The sequence below is a fragment of the Corylus avellana genome, chromosome ca11 (genome assembly GCF_901000735.1).
Source record: "Corylus avellana chromosome ca11, CavTom2PMs-1.0".
Lineage (NCBI taxonomy): Eukaryota > Viridiplantae > Streptophyta > Magnoliopsida > Fagales > Betulaceae > Corylus > Corylus avellana.
This window is the reverse complement of record NC_081551.1, coordinates 3,019,322-3,042,456: the sequence shown is the minus strand read 5'-3', so window position 1 is coordinate 3,042,456 and position 23,135 is coordinate 3,019,322. Positions and strand designations below refer to the sequence as shown.

At 35.3% G+C, this 23,135-nt stretch overlaps 3 protein-coding genes across 4 annotated transcripts; 2 read left to right on the top strand and 1 right to left on the bottom strand.

The window, feature by feature from the left end:
- Positions 1-3,447: 3,447 nt before the first annotated feature.
- On the top strand, positions 3,448-7,265 carry LOC132166646 (protein XRI1). 2 transcript variants are annotated; one of them, XM_059577496.1, is made up of 9 exons: positions 3,448-3,692; positions 4,549-4,604; positions 4,695-4,814; positions 4,928-5,067; positions 5,694-5,757; positions 5,842-5,944; positions 6,024-6,064; positions 6,180-6,263; positions 6,666-7,265. In XM_059577496.1, the coding sequence occupies exons 1-9, from the start codon at positions 3,673-3,675 to the stop codon at positions 6,941-6,943; spliced, it is 906 nt and encodes a 301-aa protein (XP_059433479.1). In that variant the 5' UTR covers positions 3,448-3,672; the 3' UTR covers positions 6,944-7,265. The 2 variants fall into 2 exon arrangements, with proteins under 2 accessions (XP_059433479.1, XP_059433478.1); XM_059577495.1 differs by having other exon boundaries at positions 4,546-4,604.
- A 4,022-nt stretch (positions 7,266-11,287) lies between these two features.
- On the top strand, positions 11,288-17,523 carry LOC132166407 (purple acid phosphatase 15). The gene is made up of 7 exons (XM_059577211.1): positions 11,288-11,616; positions 12,081-12,272; positions 13,828-14,161; positions 14,274-14,491; positions 15,472-15,662; positions 16,706-16,990; positions 17,096-17,523. The coding sequence occupies exons 1-7, from the start codon at positions 11,346-11,348 to the stop codon at positions 17,240-17,242; spliced, it is 1,638 nt and encodes a 545-aa protein (XP_059433194.1). The 5' UTR covers positions 11,288-11,345; the 3' UTR covers positions 17,243-17,523.
- Positions 17,524-18,732: 1,209 nt separating this feature from the next.
- LOC132166098 (uncharacterized) lies at positions 18,733-20,489 on the bottom strand. The gene has a single exon (XM_059576857.1). It carries the CDS (start codon positions 20,104-20,106, stop codon positions 18,874-18,876), a length of 1,233 nt encoding a protein of 410 aa, XP_059432840.1. The 5' UTR covers positions 20,107-20,489; the 3' UTR covers positions 18,733-18,873.
- Between the last annotated feature and the right edge of the window lie 2,646 nt (positions 20,490-23,135).

Below are 23,135 nucleotides of genomic sequence, written 5' to 3'. Positions count from 1 at the left end.
TTGATGTTTAAGCTAGTATGAATTAGGGAGAACAACTCAAAAAAAAAAAAGAAAAAAAAAGAAGCAAAAGTAGTGTGCAAAGAAAATAGACGAAAGTTCTCTTTTACCTAATTTTTTCCCCCTTTTATAGTATAATTTTCTTGTAATTGTCTCCCACGTGTTGCGTCTCCATTGAAGAGACTCCCCGAGTGATGATAGAGAGCACGCCCGATGTAATTTTATTTTTTCTTTATAATTCAAATAAAATAATAATAATAATAATAATAATAAGAAATTGTTACACCCGAGGCTCTCCTATTGTAATGTTCCCTATATCCCACAATTCCTATATGTGATCGCCTCATGCCGGAAAATCGTATGACAATTTACTAACGTGTTAAAGGTGGGGATTTGGTGTGGTACCATGCAACTATTTTTGGGTCGGTTGATTGATGGACTGGATATTGAGTGCTCATGCCCGACAATTTTTATTATAAATTGATGTGCCAGTTTATATGATAATTATCACGCCTATCATTAAAATATTAATTGTCACGTGACAGTCTACATAACATTTATTATATATACAAATTAATTTAACAAATTACATAATACTCACCAAGTAAGCCACTAAAATGTATTAACAATCTAGGGAGCACCTATTTTTATAAAATAAAAACTTTCACATGAGTTTATAATAAATTATAATAAAAAATGTAAGCTGTTTATGTATAGTAAACGGAACAGTCCAGAACAGCCACATGTTAAGTTCACATTGATTTACTTTAAACTAAAACAAAGACTTTGTTATTTATTATTATTATTTGTTATTTTATTTTATTTTTGACAATAGGACTTTGTTATTTGCTAACATATCAAACAAAGACCCGATTAGAAGAAAAAAAAATATCAAACAAAGACCCGATTAGAAAAAAAATATATAAAACAAAGACCCAGAGTAACCATGATTCTCTTATAAAAATAAAATAATAATAAAAAAAAAAAGGGCAAAGCTGAGATTTGAATGAATAAAATTGCGGAAATGAGGGGTCAAGCCGTCAATTCCAATTTAATCCGTAGATTTGTCTCGAGGGAAAATTAAGAATAATGTCATATATATATATATATATATATTGGTTATTCTACAATTTAAAATCATTTTTATCATACCACTTCATACTGATTGATGTTGCATGAGCTAAATGGAGGTAAAAAGATCTGATATTTTTTTTAAGCGACCGCGTAATCCATGTCACGTCAAGTAGTATTACAAAGTGAGTGCGATAAAATGGGGCTGGAAAATAAATTTATTATTTTTTTTACTTAAGAGTAATGTTAGGTACTATATTTTTATTTTCTTAAATTTTTTTTAAAGTTGATGTGGCTTTTAAAATCTCTATTAAATGCTAGATGAATTATATTTGATTTTTGATGTAATGGTAATTTTGAAAGATATATCAACTTTAGGAGGATAAAAATATGGTACCTAGCATTACTTTTTACTTAAAGACAAAATTTAGGAAATATAGTATTTCTCTTAGTCATAAAACACGCGTAATCAATGCTACACATATAGCTGTTAAGTGAGCGAAGCGTCTCGCGAGCAAGCTCGGACTCGGCTCGCATAAGCTCGGCTCGTGCTCAACTCGAATATTAAATGAAGCACTTCATGAACACAAATCCTGGCTCGAATATTAAACGAAGCAAGCTCGGCTCGACTCGGCTAAGCTCGTGAACAGCTCGTATAAGCTCGAGTGTGTGTATATATATATATATATAAACTAAGTAATAGATAATTAATTATAAATCTCATAATTATTAAAACCTTAAAATTGCATTTATATTTAAGCGTTAGAGAATGAAAAATTATAGACTCTTCGTGATGAAAGAGAGAGAGAGCAATCATTAAAAAACATCTATTCAATTAGAGCAGATCCAAACGAAAGGAAGAAGAATCAAGCAGAAACTATTGAAGGAGATTGCGAAAGGCATAAACTATTGATGAATCAAACAGACCCAAACACTATCACTACATGTTTGGTGAGTGAGAGTGAGAGAGTGGGAAATGAGAGTTCAGGTGGAAGATCCGTTGTGACTGGTGAGGGGGATTGAGAGAGAGACGTTAAAAAAATATTTTTTTGTCGGAAGCGTTGTCCCAATGCAGTCTGAATGCAACCTGTTAACTTGTCCCACATTGTTAAAAAAACATCAATCTCCAAGTTTGCTTATCTATAAAAGGATGCATATCCTCTCTCTTTGAAACCAAATGCCTTACTGTATTGACTCAGGCTCCATACTCGACTAGCCAGGCTAAGCAAATACTCATATGCAAACTAACTTCTTAAGCTGTTTAAGAGTACTTGAAGTTAAAATTTTTTTTAAAACAAAAACATTAAATATAAGAGCCAGCTCGCTCGCTGGCTTGGCTTGACTTATTATTAGCTCGAGCTCGATTTTTTTGGCTCGCCTTTGAGCTCGACTCGAACTCGAGCTCGAGTAAAATTTAAACGAGCCAAGCTTAAACAAGGGAAGCTCGCTCAAGCTCGGCTCGTTTACACCCCTAGGCGCCTACACACAACAAACAGTTAGTGTTTAGGGAAATAGAAGAAATGTAGGGGATTTGAAATAGAGATGATCATTTTTTGGTGTTTAGGGGTATTGCATTTATTACTACAAACTCTTTTATAAATTGATGTGACAATATATTGTCATTTACCATGTTACTACTCTATAAGTGCTGCTACATGGTATTTATGTGAACTGTCGCGTAAATTTATAAAAAAAACTATAAGAAATGATAAAAATAATTATATCAATCATCTTTTAATTGTCTCTATAAAGTGAATGAGTGAGTTTACTATTAAATTTTTGTGGGATCCATACGAGTCCACAAATTCAATAGTAGATCTATTACATTTACAAAAAAAAAATGGTTGAAAGATGATTGAGAGAACGTCTCAAGAATTATAATAAAAATACGAGATGATTATCAAGTCTCATAGAGTTTGTTGCATTTTTTTTTTTTTTTTAAAAAAAAAAAACCTCTCTTCATATTTTAAATGTTTTGTTTGATAACACTTATCTCTTTTCTCTTTTATTTTGTATTTTCAAAACAAAGATATTAAATAAATCAAAAAATATAAAACAAAAAACACAATATAAAAAGCATAAACAAATGGAGGAGACTTTATAAGATTGCATTTATAATATAATATATCTGCATTTTTGTAGGGTGTATATATACAATAAAGGATCCCATAAGCTTTAATAAGAAATGTCACCTTATTTTGTTATAGAAAATATGTAAAATTGATCGGCAGAGGAAACATTTCCTAAAATAAAAAATAATTAAGGTAGGGATTATTATTAATAATGAGGATAATCCCACGAGTAACGGACTCGGTGGGTCCCCCGCAGTAAATACGTGCTCTGTAATGGTCGTGGTCCTGGACCGCTCTGCCCCTTTTCCATTTTCTTGGTGCGGGTCGGCGCTTTCGTCCGGGTCATCACCAAAAAAGCACGCATCTCAAGCAGCAGGGAGAGCAGAGTGAGACTACAAAGTGTTGTATTTATAGAGAGTGTGTGTGAGAGAGAGATAGAGAGTGAGCAAATCGATCTCTCAATAACGGCTAGTTTGATGGTAGTGAAATAGGAAAGACTGGTTTTTGATTTGGTTTGGTTGCTGGTTCAGGAATGGACTACAACAATGAAAAGTAAATCTCTATTTTCCTCTGTGTGTGTGGGTGTGTGTGGTTGGTCGCTGTGTCGGGTTGGAAATGTAGATGTTTTTTTTTTTGTGAAATGTGTTTCTGGGTTTGTTCTGAAAATGTAGGCTCTTACGCTGTTTTAATTTTATTTTTGTTTAATTTTTTCTGGGATGGATTGCTGGCTTTCTTAGATGGGTTTGCTTTTTTATTTTTTTAATATTAGCATTTTTTTTGGGGGGGATTCTTTGGTTTATTTTGAAGGGTATAATGAGGATGAGGAGGTGGGCTCTGATTTTACCGGTGTGTCATTATTATTTTCCCCTTTTTTCCTTTTGCTTTTTTTATTTGCTAATCTGCTGGATAAATGTTACCTGATTATGATTCGCTTTTAATGTTGCTCTGCGTTTGTGGGTGTGGGGCTGTTTAGATCCAAATCACATAAGCATCCCTTTATTCTTTATTTGATGCTATTTCTTGATTCTAGAATTTGACCCCATATTCCCATTTTAGTTTTTCTGTTTGGTACAAGTGTTTGCTGTTAAATTGTTTTTCTGCTGAACGATTTTCCAATTTAGCTTTAGCCTCTGCGTGATTTTCTTATTGCATTGCTCTTTAAGTTCTTGAATTTTGTTTAATTTTCACCTTAATAGATAATAAACATTAGCAATGTAGATATTACAACTAGTAATATAGGAAGTTTGGAGGCTGAGCTTCTCAACCCCATTATGAATTTCTTCCGCTGGCACTGGCATGAGCTTGAAATTTTGTGGTTTTGCTTTCACTTTTTTTTCTTTTTTTTTAGTTTTAGAAATGTTTATTTATGAAATGGGGTTGCTTTCTTCTTTATGTGAAATGGTAGTAGTGAGTCATGGGATTGGCGCAGGGAGAATTACGGTCTCCAAAAGGATCCCAATCGTGGTAAGTTTTCTGGTTCTTAAGTTACCTATTGGTTTGTAAACTCGAATAAAGCGAGTGATGTCTGCTCTGCGTGTTTATTGTTTTGAGCAGACATATCTGAGTGCCTGTGGAATGGAGTGCCTCAGAACAAAGAAGATCTTTCCTACATGTATGATGAAACGACCCCCATCAAGGCATGTGGAGATTTGGCTTACCATGTTGCTCCTAGTGGTATTTTTCCCCCTCCAACTCTTGTTCCCAGAATTCTTTGACACAATCTTGCTTGCATTTGCGATTCTGCGGATGGTGCCTCGGTTTTAATGATTTGAAGGCGTGATTTTCAGAGAATATGAACAAGGAACCAGAAGAATGTAGAGAAACTTCTTCCCAAGTAAAGAGGCGCCGGATGCTGCAGTTCAACAATCATCCTCTGGATCCTTCCCTTTCTAGTGAAGAGAGGTCATCTGCATTCCTAAAATCAAATGTGAGTGCAGGGTAACTCTTTACTTTTCTGTATTGCCACATCAAAATCAATTAACATGTTCTGAGACCTATATGTCAAATCTGTTTCAAATGAAAGATGGGGAATACATTTTTGTTTCTGGGATTTGCAATAAATGCACATAATAGACCTCATCGGTGATTGATAAAAACGTTTGCATATTTGTAAATTCTACTTCTAGACAATCTTTTTATTGTTAATAAGGAAAAGCCTGTTAACATAATGTAATCTCCATCTACGTGCAATTCATTTTTGGTATATATGTCATACTGCTGTGTTGATTATATACTTTGTTAAACCGAGCTTAAACAATCAACATTTTTGGTGAGTATATCCCCTACTTTGACTCTAGGCTTGAGTCCGTCATCCCTTTGTGTCTCCTCCTATGCTTGGTTTTGTTTTCTTTTCTCAGGGAATTTCAAGTTTGGGTATTTTTGTGATCAAAATGAGTTTTGGAACTAAAATTAGTTTTATATAAGTGTCATGGCACTCAAGTACACAAACATCACTTTATATTTTTATGAGCACTCTTCTGAATTATCATCATCATCATCATCATCATCGTTGTTTTCATTGTTGTTGTTATCATTAGTTCTTTTCATGTCTAGGAGAGGGAGGATTCAGTCGAAGAGGTTTTCCCTGAATCACCATATTGGCCTTCTTTGCATCCAGGTTTGTATTTTGCAATATTCTTTGCCGATTATGTATCATTTTTTTTCCCTAGTTATATTCTAATCATAATGCAATATATCTTAGGAAATGTGTCTGCCTCCGATCATGAGAACCTGGATCAGTCATATGAAGAGTGGTTTGCAGAGTGCTTAAATGAGACTGAGATGAATTTCAACCCTGATGATATGTATGCTTCTTTGGACTATAGCTTTTTAGTGCGACCATTCATTTGCTTCAATCTGATTCCTTTATTATGTGAGGCTCAGGAATTTATCTGGGACATCTGATATTCAGTTTGATATTTCAGGTACATGAGATTGTTTTCGCTTTAAATACTGTGCACTATTGTTTCTTTGTTCTTTTCTTTCTGTTGTTCTTCTATGCAACATTGTTAATATAATTGAATTAGTTCTCTCTTGTAGATGTTTATGACTTGACACCCGAGTATGAAGCTAATGTGGCTCAACAGCGTGTTGCTCGAACTCCCCAAAAAATTGTTTTTAAAGGTTTTTCTCAGTTCTCAATCTTCTGTTTGTTGCTTATGTTTATTGTGCTCAAAAGATCTATGAATACTCTTATAACAGTTATCCCCATGACAATGTGAGAACATTCGTTGGAGCCACTTCGACGTAGTAAAGTTCTCATGTACTGACAAAGGTTATGAGAGCCAAGACAGAAAAGGGCAAAAAGAAAAAAAAAAACAAATAATAAAAAAAAAAATTATGGGAAATGTTAGGAATTTGTGCTCTTGAAATTAATGTTCTGTTTCATGTACTTGAGCTTGAGGTTACAACAATGTCAGGTGCAGCTAGATTCTTATGCCTGGGATCAACGTAGATATCTACTATGAAATAAAATATCTATATATATAAACTAACTGGTTTAGACTCTCTGCTTTGCCTGCATAGGTAGGAAGTCTTATATACGGACTCCAACTAAGTTGGCTACTTCTGTTGCCTATCCATTTGCCTTCATTAAACCCAGTGGGGCCCATGGAGATGTTACTCTGAAGGAGATAAACCAGCGGATCCGTACTCCGCCTCCTTCAAAATCGAAGCAAGATAATGAAGACCCTGTTGTTCCTTACCCCACTTCAGCTTTCTCTGGGAAGCCTGTGGTTGGGAAAACAAAAATTCGCACTGAAGGAGGAAAAGGCAGCATCACAATTATGAGAACTAAAGGTTGAACGAGTAGACGAGTGTTCTTCTGGACTTCACCTTTTCTGGCCCCCTGGGGTTGAGTTTTGCTGTAATATTCCAGGGCCATCAAGTATAGAAATTGATACTTGGTTTTTGTTGGACTGGTTCTCGGAATTGATAGATTATGTCGTCATCGAAGTGCTTATGTTTCCTAGTGGTGTTCAAGGTGTCAAGTAGCTGTTGTCTCATAATGTTGACTTTGAGCTAAGATTGTAATTAGAATCTTGATATCTAATCATCCTGTTAATGCTTCATAAACACTATGTTCAATCTTTCACTGAATTTCTTATAATGCAGAAAGCTTGGATACTAGAATTTTACATTTATGTAGTGCATTTTAGATGAGATGGAAAGCAGCTCAAACTTGTGTCTCATTTATGCATGCACTTTAGAGTACCAACATCTGGATTGTTTACAAACCTTGCTTTTGTTAATTTGTTCTTGGATCTGTTTCTATGTTTTACACAATGTTGTGCCGAGCGTATGAACAATTTTTTATATAATAATTTTTCTTATAAATTTTACTTTATTCTTTGAAATTAGTCAATCACATATTTCATGGACAGATACATGTTGCAGGTTGTTTTTTTATTTTAAATTTGCAGGTTGTTTCTTTTATGTCTCTGTAAACATAGAAGAAAAACATTTTGATGTAGTGCTGTTTGATAAACATTTTGATGATCTTAAAGTTAGATTACAACTTGGTTGTACGATTTTAGTGTTAATTGCTGCAGCTATTCATCTTAAACTATTGAGAATCATTTCTTTTTTAGCCTGGATGTCCTTTATAAACTTTGAGAACCAAATTTGTTTAGAATAAGGTAGACAAGCCCCGGCGTGCTGTGACATGCTTTGCAGGAAAGAAGAAAAGCAAAAGAGGTTCAAAGTTCCAAGGCCTATATTTTTATCAAGTTCACATGCTTTCATTTTTCTCTGCCTTCATGCTTTGGAACATAAAGGCTGTTTTGACATGATGAAGCGATATGGCACTTATTCTTCCAATGCTATCTGTAGTATTGGGCTTCGTATTCTGTTCATGTGATGAGTACAAACAGGCCAAGAGCCAAGTTGTCTATATTGCTGCTTTTGTGGAAGGTAAAAATGTTCCTGCAGTCGTCAAATCGTTTATCAAGGTTTAAAAGTTATTAAATCACTCTTTTAGGTTTGCATCAATATCAAATAACTCTCTTTATTCTCTTTCCGTTAACTTTTTAATGGTAAACGGTAATCATTTGGCTACAGGCCGTGTCATGTCCAATAAAAATGAGATAAGTGTTAGACCATTCACTCAGCTAGCTTACATCAGACACATTACTCAAAATAAGTTTCATCGACGTCATTGACATGTAGCTAGGACAAAAAAAAAAAACACGTGGTTTCTTTTTGCTATGGTTAAAGTGACAAAATTTTAAAGTTTTGAAATGATTCGTCAGTAGCGTGATGTATCCAAAGTGACGTGTTTGATGTAAGCTAGCTGACAAGATGGTCTTGACACCTATATTCCTTTTATTGGACATGATATGACCTAATGGTCATGTGTCACTCATCATTGTTAAAACGTTAATAGAAGGTTAATGTAAGGTACATTTATAGTGACTTAAAACTATTTCTAGGGAGGAGTTTCACTTGCAAAATATGGGAGATGGTAGTTAGAAGGCCACATGTCTGGAGATCGGAAGAACTTTGACATCCAAGTCAATTCAACTCCTGAGAGGGAGAGGAAAGCTAGTAAAAGCTACGTAAAAAATGGTCGATCAAGGGTTAGAGAGTGAGAGTATGTATAGGTGAGTGCTTGAAACCCTAGGCTAGAGAGATGATAACTTGTGGTGCATTCCATGAAGATGGAAGAGCATCCACTTGTTGGTCTTGGGCCTCGTATGAGCTTACTCACTGGGTTTGGCCCTAACATGGTCTTGAACTTTCTCTATTGTCGGGCCTTATAGGCCTGTTGATATGTATTATGGTCATTTAGAAAGAAAATAAAAAAAGTTATTTAATAACGGTGTGAACCTAAAGAAGTAATTTCATAATTTTTAAATCTCAAGAATAATTTAATAAGACGAAGCCTCAGCGTCCTTAATCCTTTTTACCATTTCCTGAAGTTATTCAAATTCCATTTTCTATAACATTTTGACATGACCACACAAGGGAAGGGGAAGGGAGAATTTGAATTCGTGACTTCCGCTTTATAAAGCGTGATCCATAGTCAATTGAGCTACCCCTTAAAAGCGTTATATCATTCCCACTTGCCATGTCAATTCCACCGAGAGGACCATCTGGCCTCCCTACCAACACTTTGTTCCTTTCCTTTATATAGTAAAATTTAAAAACATAAACAATAAACTAAAAATATATTTTATAAAAATTAATAATAAGCACAAAAGTTTATAATATGACCATAGTTTTATGTTAATCTGGGTTGGAGAAAATTATTACAACCCAATTTATTAAATTGACATATGTTCTTATATAGTATATGATTATCACATACCATATGGATATATATCAATTTAATAGACTAAGTTGAATGACTTTCTTAGAGCCAAAATTGAAGAAAAACTTTGTTCTTAAAACATATTTATTCACAGTTAAATTAGTGGATTAAAATTTATACCAAAAATAATTTTACCTTCAAAACTACCCCCCATTTGGCATTTGGATTACTAAGCTTTAAAAAGTGACACTTAACTCCCTTAAACTATCAACTTGTTACAAATAAACCCATCCATTAAAAGTAAGTATTAAAATGGATGGAATTAATAGTGATATGGGCCAATAAAGGGGTGTAAATGAGTCGAGCTTGAGTGAGCTTATCTTGTTCAGGCTTGACTTGTTTAAATTTTATTTGAGCCAAGCTCAAGGTCGAGCCAAAAAAATCAAGCTCGAGCTCATAATAAGTCGAGCCGAGGCAGCTCGCGAGTTGGCTCTTATATTTAATGTTTTATATATATATATAAACTTCAAGTACTCTTAAATAGCTTAAGAAGCCAATTTGCATATGATTTGTTTAGCCTGACTAGTCGAGTATGGAGTCTGAGTCAATACAACAAAGCACTTGGTTTCAAAGAGAAAGGATATGCATCCTTTTAGAGACAAGCAAACTTGGGGTTTGGTGTTTTCTTAGTAATGTGGGATAAGTTAAGAGGTTGTATTCAAACTGCATTGGGACAACGCCCCTTACAAAAAAATATATTTTCAACGTCTCTCTCAATCTCACTCACCAGTTATAGCACATCTTTCACCTGAACTCTCATTTCTCACTCTCTCACTCTCGCTTACCAGACAGGTAGTGATAGTATTTGAGTCTGTTTGATTCTTTAATAGTTCTACATTTTGCAATCTCCCACAATAGTTTTTACTTGATTCTTCTTCATTTTGTTTGGATCTGCTCTAATTGAGTCGGAGTCTTTTTAATAATTACTCTCTCTCTCTCTCTCTTTGATCACGAAGGGTCTAAAAATTTTCATTTTCTAACGCTTAAATATAAATGCAATTTTAAGATTTTAATAATTATGAAATTTATAATTAATTATGCGTTTTATATATATATATATATATATATATATATATATATATATATACGAGCTTGTTCACGAGCCTAACTGAGTCGAGCTGAGCTTGCTTCGTTTAATATTTGAGTCAGAATTTGTGTTCACGAAGCGTTTCATTTAATAATCGAGCTGAGCTTATATGAGCCGATCCCGAGCGAGCGGCTTACTCACGTATCACCCCTATGCGCCATACATTACTTTTATTTTTATTTTTTAATTTAACTTTTCAAAATACTCTTAAATTTATTTATGAAAAAAAAAACTAAAATTAGGGTGGTTATTATTATTATTTTTTTTATAATTTAATTTATTTATTATTTCAATTTTTTTAATTTTAGTTTTATTTATTTTCTAATGATTTTGTTTTTGTTTTTAAGAAGAAAAATTGAAAAAGAGGTGAAGTGGGTAAAATGGAACCAGATAGAATAAGCCACGAGAGAGACATCCCGCTCCAGAGACACGGGGAAGTGATTAGAATAGCCCACGAATCATTCTCTTTTATCTCCGGTTCCGTAGTCCGTAGATGCGTCAGCGTCGCTGTCAGAAGCGGAGCCTCTAGGAAGCAACTCTTTGTAGGCTCCAAAGGGAAATAGTGAGCAAAAAAGGACACACACACAAATTCGGTAATCCCAACGGTTAACAACTGTTCACGAAGGTGGTGTCGAAGCTCGCTCTGGCAGTCTGTCCCCTTCCCTTCATGCTTGAAAACAAAACAAAAAGGATAATATAAATATATATATATATATATATATATATAATAATATTTCCCAAACCCTCTCTCTCTCTCTCTCTCTCTCTCTCTCTGTGTTTCAATGGAAATTCACTAGTAGTAATATATATGGCTTTTCGGAGGCCTTGTGTTCTCGCACTCGTCGCGATTACGGGGTTCATTTTGAACGCCGTGGACGGCGGGGCAAAGATTCCGTCGACTCTGGACGGCCCGTTCGAGCCCGTGACGGTGCCGTTTGATGCCGCTCTGCGTGGAAGCGCGGTGGATTTGCCGGACTCGGACCCCAGGGTTCAGCGCCGTGTCAAAGGCTTCCAGCCCGAGCAGATTTCCGTCTCGCTCTCCGCCAATTACGACTCCGTTTGGATCTCCTGGATCACAGGTACTTCCGATTACGCAATTGAACTTTTACTGCGAAAGTTTAATTTAGCTTACGATTTTTTTTTTTTTTTTTAAATGATCATTTTTTTTTCTTGGACTCAATAGGTTTTCTTGAATCTGCTTATGTTGAATTTTTTATGTGCATATCTTTTTCTTTTTAGAATTTCTCTTTTGGTTCACGAATTGTTTGGTTAGTAAGGAAAAAAACACAGGGAATTTTGAAAAGTGGTTGTTAACTCGTACTACTTTTCCTTATAATCTTCCTGTTATTGAGGAAATGAAATCAAAGAGAAAATTGTGGTTATTTATTTTGAGGAACAGCTTTTTAGTCATTGTCGTTAAGGATGTAAAATGGGGTATCTTCAAAATTGTTTCTTGTTTTGCTGTCCATATGAAGAACTCTTCTCAATTGTAATCTCGTTATTCGGTTGCTTAATTTGAGCAAATTGTTATGTGAGTTTGCAGGTGAATCACAAATTGGTTACCACATAAAGCCATTAGACCCGAAAACTGTCTCGAGTGTTGTTCGTTATGGCAAGATAAGGTATCCATTGATGCATGAAGCCAAGGGCTATTCTCTTGTTTACAGTCAGCTTTATCCTTTTGAAGGTCTCCAAAATTACACTTCTGGAATCATCCATCATGTTCGTCTCACCGGTATAATATTATTTTCACTGAATAACTTGGATTTGATATTCCAAAGTTCCATTCATTTTGGACAACATATCTTTTAGTAAATAAGTGCTTTTCTTTTCCTAGCTCTTTGTTCAAGTCTGAAATTTGCTAGGGCTTGCTCCAATTTGGAGTAAAACTTGTAAGATCATTCGCTTAATTTCTTAGCAATTTCTAATATTGAGTTTTTGTATAAATTCTGATAATAAACTGATAAAGCTCACAATGTTCTCAGATAAATACTATACAAAGGACACCAACCAAAGTAACACCAACAGTTACACTGAAATAAAGGAAACATATGGTGTATAGATTGTAATAATGATAGGTGGTCGTAAATTTTTTATGAATTAAGTCAGGATCTTCTTTCCCTTGGTGGCTTTGCATTTGTTAGTGAATTAAATGACTAAACGCTAAAAAATGTCTGCATCTTATAGTGTATTATCTTCATATCTACTAATAATATGTTCATTCTTTTGAATGAGTTACAAAATGGATCAACGACAAAGATCTAGGCATTTTTAATTCAAATTTATTAACAAATTGATGTTTCATAAAAATGTCCTCTTTTTTTTTTTTCTTCAACTTTTACTTAAGTCTTTTTTTTTAAAAAAAATAATATAAAATTAAGCATGCAGACAACAAAGACGAAAACTATCCTAACCCCCACTGTGAAAATGAATTTGTACAGAGGTCGTAAAAGTTAACTCAAAAGCTCTCCTCTCTCCCCATTTTTAGCCAGCACCATGAACCCCATTTTCCACCTTGAATTGGTTGGTACTTATTCTCGAAGGTGATAATATTAGCTAAGTTTTGGCTATGGAAAAGTATGGTTCTTTTTTCTTTTTTTGAAGGTTAAACTATACTTTTGGTCCACGAAATATGGGATAGGTTTTATTCCTTAAACTTCAAAAAGTTCCAATTTCATCTTTTTTTCCTTTTTAAAATTTTGAGGAATGTAGTCCTTCCATCCATATTGGTGTCAGCATTACAGAAACTGATGATGCATGTGGCAAACATTGAGATGAGCCACATCATCAATTTATTTGAGGGTGTTGTTATCAATTTTGATGGAAGGACTATATTTCTCCAGGTACAAGTTTTCAAGGATGAAATTGAACTTTATAAAATCTAAACTATACTTTTGATCCTTGAAATTTTTAAGTGATCAATGAGCCAAAGAAAACTTGTCTGTTTCAATAATGCCAAACATTTCCTCTAGTAAAAGAAAATTTTCTTGTTTCTTTATTTGCAGAAGGATGACAATATATTTTCTAGAACGGTTAACAGGAAATGACATTACAGTGGTACTTGGGTAATTTGATCCTGTACAAGTGTGGAAAACATGAAGTAGGAAATTAGTGGAGTTGAATAGAGTGTTTCCTGGCCTATTAGCTTTTGCTGAAGAAGCATTTAACTGAACCCAAGAAATATGTTTGTGATGGTGAAACAGATCAACCAATGGAATGTTATATTTCAATTCATTTTGACCTTGTCGAATTTTTTGTGTATAATTTGCTTCCTTAATGTACCCATTCAGGGTTGAACCCAAAAACACAGTACTATTATCGATGTGGAGATCCCTCTATACCAGCCATGAGTAAAATCTTCTCCTTCAAGACTATGCCAATTTCCAGTCCAAAGAACTATCCAGACAGAATAGCAGTTTTTGGAGATCTTGGTCTTACATATAATACAACTACCACCGTCGGTCACTTGATTAGTAATAAGCCTGATCTTGTTTTATTGGTTGGCGACGTTACTTATGCAAATCTATACCTCACAAATGGAACCGGGTCTGACTGTTACTCTTGCTCATTTCCACATACTCCAATTCATGAGACCTATCAGCCTCGTTGGGATTACTGGGGAAGGTGAAACTTCCAACATTTTTTTCCTATCTCTTTTTTTCTTTATGTGAAAAGGATACTATTTCATAATATACGTTTGCTGCTTATCTCACTGTCACCTGATATTTCTGTACAGGTTTATGCAGAATTTAGTGTCTAAAGTTCCAATAATGGTGGTAGAAGGGAACCATGAGATAGAAGAACAGGCTAGAAACTTGACATTTGCAGCTTATAGTTCTCGGTTTGCATTCCCATCTGAAGAAAGTGGATCTTCATCCACATTCTATTACTCCTTTAATGCAGGTGGGATACATTTTATCATGCTTGGGGCCTATATTGCGTACAATAAAACAGGTAATATGTCCTCCTCTACTCCCCCAACCCCCCCCCCCCTTTTTTTTTACCAATCATGTTGTTGTTGCCTTAAGCTCTTGGATGTATTTGGATATCCATCCCGGTGCCAATGCAAAGATGTGTCCTGAAAAAAACTAAATAATAGGGAAGAACAATGGTGTAGGGACTTGAGGATTTTTATAAGTGTAACATTGTGGGGGAGGTTGAAATAATATTATGCCACGCTGCCATCAATAAAGAGTTTGTTTACCGAATAGGTGTTCCATAAAATTATGGAAAGTAGCAGGTTGCTATTAGTAGCAATTAAAAGTACAACTTATTTTCTATAATCTTGTTATGAAATTAAAAGGAAAAATTGCTAAATTGGTCCCTTGGAATTTGATCCTTTGACAAATAACTCCCTAGGGTTTAAAAGTGACAAATCATTCCTTGTGATGCGCCTACGTGACAATAACTCCCTTTGTACAAATCCCAGTCATTTTTCTGTTGGGGTCATTAAGAAATTTTACATCTACCCAAAAAAAAATTATGAAAAAAAAGAAAAGAAAATGGGCACTGGCCTTGGGGGTGGCTGAACCACCCCTGTGGCCTTGGGGGTTGTTTATTTCTATGCTATGGAGAAAAGAATGGAATGACTTTATTTATAGGGGAGGTAAAACTCCTTTTTATGTGCACAAAATAAAAGGATATGTGAATGGGCATTGCATGGGTGACACAAGCTTGTTCCACGTTACTGTTTTAGGATATGATGCAGCAGGTATCTTCCGGCATGGTTGGTATTCCATCATTTTAAGAAACCTGAAGAGGTCATCTATTACAGTTTGACTATATTTGGAAAATAAATCTAATTAAGGAGTCACATTGTTTTGAATTTCTTGTGTATTTGTTGTTCCTATATGAAGCTTGTGATCATTTCACATTACGACTTTTCTCTTTTTGGTTTGAGCATTTTCTTGATTAGGCCTGATGTCTATTGACAGCGGATCAATACAAGTGGCTAGAGAGAGACTTGGCTAATGTCGATAGATCGATAACTCCATGGCTAGTAGCTGCCTGGCACCCACCTTGGTACAATTCTTATACAGCTCATTATAGAGAGGTAGAATGTATGAGGGTGGCAATGGAAGACTTGCTTTACTCTAATGGTGTTGACATAGTCTTTAATGGACATGTAAGTGATGATGACCATCCTTCTTATATTCCCTTTTTAAAGTTTAAAAAGGAATTTATATTTAGTCATGCCTATAAAAGTGGGTGGAAGGGTTTTTTTTAAAAAATTTTAAAATTTTTTTATTATCATAATATTTCTAGGGATAACACAACTGTCACGTAGAATGGATCTTTGCCGACATTGATAGTAGGTAATAAAAAGGCATCAGATTCTTAAATGCTAAAATGGCACTACACATGCGATGAAATAGGCCATCTTTTAAATTGCCATGAATAAGTAAGGATGATTGCATATCTTTTTGGTATCCCAGTGTCTCTTGAATTGTATTGGACCAAGCATTTCCACGCTAACTGGTTCTTCATACTATGCATGTTTGTCACAGTATGGTCATTATTATTGATGAAGAATGAATTAGGCCGCGAGTGAGCCAAGCCGTTCAAGTGCAGCTTGAAACTCGGCTTATAATTGTTTGTTTATTAACTAAACATAAACTAGCTTAAGTCCTATTTTAAGGCTTGTTTACCAAACGAGTCAAGCTTGAGCAACAAAAACCTCAGCTTATTGAGTCTTGAAAACAAAGTTTGTGAGCTAGTCCAGAAGCAAGACCTGTGAAAAAGCTCTCAAACAAGCTTGATGCTAGTTCCAACTTTTGATGTGTAGGCTAGTGGTTTCCTTTCCTTTTTGGTTCAAGGGCTTGTTACTATATCAGGACTTTTTGATGATCAAGTCGTTATAACTTTTGGACTTTTAAAAGTTTATGCAATTGTTAAGCTCTCTGGAGCTCGACAAGCTAACATCAAGCTAAACTCACTCAGGTTTTGAAGCTTGAAATGAGCTCGATTTGAACTCGAGCTTGTATAATTTTTAGCAAGCCAAGCTTGAGTAATGGCAGAACTTGGTTTAATTTTTAGCAAGCCAACCTAATTGAATGAATTCATATCATGATTTTTTTTATTTTTATAAGTAATTCATATAATGAATTTGACTTGAAGATTTATTGTTTTCTAGTGTACTGAAAATTACTTGCATAAAATAATTACCAGGTCCATGCTTACGAGAGGTCAAATCGAGTTTATAACTACAAATTAGATCCATGTGGTCCTGTATATATTACAGTTGGAGATGGGGGTAATCGAGAAAAGATGGCAATTGAACATGCTGACGATCCCGGCAACTGTCCAGACCCATTGACTACTCCAGACGAGTACATGGGCGGCTTTTGCGCTACAAATTTTACATCAGGCCCGGCAGCCGGCAAGTTCTGTTGGAACCGGCAACCTGAATTCAGTGCCTTAAGAGAAAGTAGCTTTGGCCATGGGATCCTAGAGGTACTCTCTTTCTCTCTAAGCTTCACAACCATCTTCAAACTATACCGCAGAGTCACCCTTGAAAGTAGAATCTGACCAATTAGGGTGTTAACGTTCGAGTTGCAGGTGAAGAATGAAACTTGGGCCTTGTGGACATGGCACCGAAATCAGGACTCTTACAGTGAAGTTGGGGATCAAATCTACATAGTAAGGCAGCCTAATTTATGTCATGCTCCTCAAAAGACAACTACTCATTGGTTTGCAGCTGCTTAACTGCATTGCTAGCAAATTCCCCATCGATGAAAATATTACAACCGACTTCTGATTTTGTAACCTTGTGTGTAAATTATGGAAAAGCCAAGCACTAAAAGATATAGATCGGTAAAAAAGTATAGGATGGGGCGGCATCTTGTCCCTTATACAAGTGATTACACTTGAAAAAAGATGTTTACAATGCTTCGCTGTATTTTAAACAGTAAATATATAAGTTGTTAGCAAGCTACTGTTGTTATAAACTATGAGGGGAAATTACACTTGCTCTACTTCATAGCCCATTTGCAGATTGTCCTCTAAACTACAATTTCCTTTCAATTGGCACTCTTTGTTAGTGTTTGACAACATACTTAAAACCTCCAAATTACCCTTCAAAAAGAAAACAAATGGGTAGAGGTACCAAGGCATTGTTTGTTAAACGCTTTCAACTCATTCCCTTCTGACAAGCTGATGTATACAATGTTTGAATTTTTTTATAGTAAAAGGTAGAAAAGTTTTGTTTTGTAGTGATTTTTTTTATTTGAATAGTAGTAAAAAGTAAATTTTATAATATAAAAAGTGTAATGTGATATAAAAAGTGAAAAAAAAAAAAGTAAGAATGTTTTTATGTTGATTCTTTTGGAAAAATGAAGTGAATAATATTGAGGAGAGGAAAAGTATTTAAAAATGAGGAATTTCAAAAAATCCTTAAGAAAGTAGTCAAACAACCCTTACAAGAATGAGCGGTTTGGCCATCCACAATTGATTTTTGAAGTGGCCAAACCACCCACTCAATTCCTATCTTGTTATTAGAATTATTACTTTTTGTTGCATTTTTTACTTCGTTATTTTATTATTATTATTATTTTTGGTTTAAATCTGTTTTTAGGAGGTCAAATACACAAATACAACATTTTGACTCCAAAAATTGGAGTATTTTGAGTAACTTTTTATTTTTTATTTTTTTGGGTTAAAAAAAAGAAGAAGAAAAAAGAAAAAGCATGTGGGTCACACGCGGCATTTTTCATCCTTTCTTATAAAACGCCAAATGCTAATGGGGTATTGGGTAACAACTGCAAGAAAATGGTAGTGATTGAAGCGTCACAAATGGTAGTTTGAGAATTATGCAAATGATTTTTCAGTTCATGGGGATAAGTATAATTTTTTCAATTATAATAATATATACGTGTCTAGTGGTTAGTGTATTGTACATACTACATAGGACTGAAAGAGGGGAAAAGGGAAGAGAAATGTTGATTGATGACTCTAAATTAATCCCAATTAATTACGATTAAGGTGTAGTTTGATGATATGAAAATAAATTTCTTGATGTAATTTTTAATGCCCCGCTTGCAATTTTCTCAATTAAAGGCAAAATCGCCGATGTATGTTTTGTGGTAACGGAAGTCCACATCGATAGGAGGTGCATTACTTGTGCTTTGATTGGATCGCATCTTACATTTGAACTATCCCATTTGAACCAATCGAAACAAACCCACTTGAACCAATCGAAACAAACAAATTCTAAATCATATATCAAAAATAGAAAGAAATTCGAGATTTGCACTTCACTAGCTGAGCAATCTAAAAAATTCTGTAAGCAAAATGTGGAATTATGAATATATTTAGAAGGATGTCCAAAAAAGGAAAGATTAGAAAATGTCAAGGATTTCCAAGATGAAACGGTTGCAGAGAGGGCAGTTACCCCTACAGACCATGAGCTCCCGGGAACACAGCCTGCAGAAAGTGTGGCCACACGGGATAAACGCCGCACCTTTATGCCGCACCATGCACACGCAGCAGTTGTGCTCCGCTCCTCCTCCTCCTCCTCCTCCTTCTCCGACCTCCACCACCTCCTCCTCCTCCTCTTCTTCAGCCTCCTCGTCTTCATCCTCGTCCGCCATGTTATAGTCCATTAGGTCCATCAACGACATCCTCACCACCGGCACCGGCGCCGGAGCCGATCCCTCCGTTTCCGCCATTTCTTCCGCCGTACCTTCTCTCTCCGCTGCCGCTGCCGCCTCAGCCGCTTCCTGTGCGGCCACGGCTTCACGCGCCGAGAGCGCTCTCTCCTCCGCCAATACTGCCGCGAGTAGGCGTGTAGGCGCATGCGGAGATCTTACTTCCTCCCCGTCTTCGTCTTCGTCGTCGTCATCAATGGCGTCCCTGTTGTACATTGAGTTCTGGCGCTGAGTCGACAGGAAGCGCGTGGAGTTGTGGCGCGAGATTTGTGGTCTGAGACTAGGAACCCGCGAAGGAGCCGCGTCGGAGTTGTCAGAATCGCCGTCCTGAGTTGACTCGGACGGAATCGAAGCCAATAACTGCCCGAACCGGGTTGAGCTCCGGCGCGTGATCTGCGGCCTGAAACCCGGACCGGATGACGACGAGGAACAACTCGGATCCTCCTCCGACTGAGTCGGCTCGGCCGAGTACTGGAACCGGACCGAGTTGCACCTAGAAAGCGAAAGCAACCTACAATTATTGTCCCTAATATTACTATTCTGGATAGGGATATCCGAGGCCGGGATAGGGACGGACGAGGTCCAAGCAGCCCCGGCGCGCTTGAGACGGAGCTTTTCCTTGAAGCTCTTCCAAGCCTTCTTGTCCCTGCCATTGTGGTGGTGGTCATTGTGACTCTCAAGGAGATTTTTGAAGGACGACCTGGTGTTCTGGTCCTGCTCTCGGATCACGTCCAGGAGGGTCCGATTGCTCAGCTGAGGCGCTGGAGGCGCTGGTGAAGCCGCGGCGGCGGCGGCAGCTCGCTTCTCGGCCGTGCTTCTCAGCACGTCGTTCAGAGTCAAGCCGGATAGCCCCTCCCGCGCGCCACCGCCGTCCACTGCGGACATCTGATCCCACAGCGTTAGCCTCCGCGCACCTCCTTCCATGCTCGCAGACAAATTTCAATAAAATATTAAAATCCAATAAATGAGAGAAATAATAAGAATAACAATAAATAACAACTGGTGAGCACATATGGATCTGAATTTTCTCGGGAAAAAGAAAACCAAGAATCGTCCAAATTCTTCTCTGTTCAACAAAATGAACAGAGAAGAACGATTTCGGCTATTGAGAAGGTGAAATTAAGGCGAGAGGAATGGTGATCGTAATGAATCAGATCTACGAGAGTAAATGCGATTCCTTCGGCATGAATTTTGTTCTTTTTGAAAATATCAAAAGTAGTCCTCCGAGAGAATTGAGAAAATACGTTTTTTTGTGTCCGTGTTTGTTATTACCGAGAAAGCGGAAATGAAAGGAAAGAAGGTAAAAAAAAAAAAAAAATAGCATAGGATACCTCACGGTCTGCGAAGGCTGTTTATAACGTCCTGAGGGAGAGGGACAGATTTGACATTTTGCCAGCCTTCAATAATTATTAATTTACTCGTAATAACTGTAATAAGCAGATGTTGGTAGTTCCCACAACGAGAGACAAAGAACCATTCTTCAATCTTCACAGCCGATTATGAAAGCGATAAAAATTAAAGAAATTAATTAATAATTAAAATAAATAAATGAGAGAGCAAAACAAATATAAAGGGACAAGAGAGATCAGGCGCACCAAAAGGTCAAAGTAAGAAACTTTTTTTTTTTTTTTTTTTTGAATCTCTCTTTCTCTGTCTCTCCTATTTGTTGTGGGATCTGTTTTCACTTTGTCTTATTTTCTCTCTCAAAATCTTGTTTTGTGTTTGATGAGTTTCTTTTTCCGGTGGAGGGAGAGAAATAATGGGTGGATAGGAGGGTTTAGACAGTGGAACGAGTCTTATGGGTAAACATATAGCCACCCTTTCCTCTAGATTTGTCCTTGTTTTTTTTTTTAAAAAAAAAAAAATTGATCGAAACTGTCACATTAACATTATTAAAAATCATATTTTTTTATCTGACAATGCTAATATAGTACTTCCAATCGGTCTTGAAATTACTCATTGTTTAAAACAAAATACTTTAAAATTAGTTAAAAACGTCACGCCAATATTATAAGATAAAAATATAATTTATAGCATTGTTCGTTAAAAGCTCACCCATTTTGTTTTTGTTTTTGTTTTTTTGTTGTTTCCTTTTGAAGCTCTATCACTTTCATCATTGTCTCGTCCAGCCATATACAAAATTCATGTGGCTGTGGCTTATCTTATCAGAGCCATCTAGTGTGTATGGATGGCCTGCTGATTAATCAAATATTGCTAAATTAGGCGACTGATGATCTTCCTAATCTTATATTAATCATTGGAATAATGAAGAGTGTGTTATATTAGGATTATAAGATTTAGTTAAACCAAAATTACAGCGGAAATTAAACAACATGCAATTTTTTTTTTAAATTTCACTGTTAAATTACACTACATTGAGGGGATCATGAATAAGACAAATACAGACTGCAAGTGCAAGACAATCATATGCTGGACCAAGAAAAACAATTATAACGTTAGAAGATGCCATGGTCCACCACGACAACTATTGGATTTTATCCAATTTTTTACTTAAAAAAAAAAAACAAACAAATGGATGTGATAATTAAATTAGAGTAACCCGATTGGCCCGATCATATCAACAAAGTGTAATAAAAATGTAATTTTTAATATTATTTATTTTGGATGGACAATTTTTTTAAAAAATTGAGTTGAAAGACGTATTAATGTTTAAAATGCATTTAAAAATAACATATATTTGAAATACATATTAATTTAATAGATTGAATCGTGTCCTTAAATGAAAGCCACAAATCAAAGTTGATTAAGAGTCTGTTTGGGATTACGTTTGAGAAATAGAGCTTTTAAGTCAAAAAAAAACTTTTCAACAAAAGCTTCATTTTTAATATTTTGCCAAAAGTGATTTTTGGTCATTTTTAGGCTTTTTGGACCCTTAAAAGCATTTTTTATTTTTTTACCAAACGAGTATGTTTTTCTTCAAATGAGTTTTTTAGTGTTAAAAGTACTTTTAGGCCCCTCAAACACAATCTCACACAGGCTCTAACTATATATTTATAAAAGAATAAAACCTAACTCAGAAAAGTCTTCCTAAAACAGATCACTTCCATTGTCTAGTTTAATATATAGTTGAGTAGTTGACCTGAAGATAAACTTAGAGATGGAATTTAATACCAACAAACAAAAAAATATAGAAAAAATGGATTTTTGGCATAGCTTTGGTTCCACCTCCCACCAGTTAGCTAAACTTCTCTCATAAGTACTATTTTTTTTTTCCTTCTAATACTATATTATATATGAATATAATTTTTAGGGGTGAAAGATTTTGGATGTTGCTTATGGATTCCAAGAATCTAATTATTGGTGTGGGTTGGTCAGAATAGGTTGAAGATGGATAATATTTTTTGTGTTTCCTTTTCATCTTGCGTTGATTATCTCACATGTATGGCCATCATTATTTTATGCTCTCCATGGACCACAACAGCCCCCTTTTTTTTCTTTTTTTAATTTAATTTAATTTGTTATAATAATGTTGTTATTTATAAACGCCATCTGAATTTTCAAGCGTCTTAAGAAGATCATTTCAAAGTTTAAAAGCTCTCAATTTTACTCATCAAACTTCTAATTTTATGTAATCTACCACCTCCATTAGAATTTGACATTAAATCTTAACAGAGGCTATAAAAAAAAATACTAAAAGATCCTTAACTTTTTAGTTTTTTTTTTTTTTAAAAAAAAAAAATTAATGTTAAATTAAGGGTACATTGGGAATTTTATAAATGTTTCATGGGTATTAAATGTCATTTCATTAATTTTAACGTCTGTTTAACACCAAACACTATCAAATGAGTAGATTACATCAAATTAAAAGTTCGAGGGAGTGAAATTAAGAGTTTTTAAACGTTGGGAGGATCTTCTCAAAACACGTAGAAGTTCATAAGACTTTGTGAAGTTTTTACTAATTTTTTAATTCAATTTATTAAATAGATACGTGT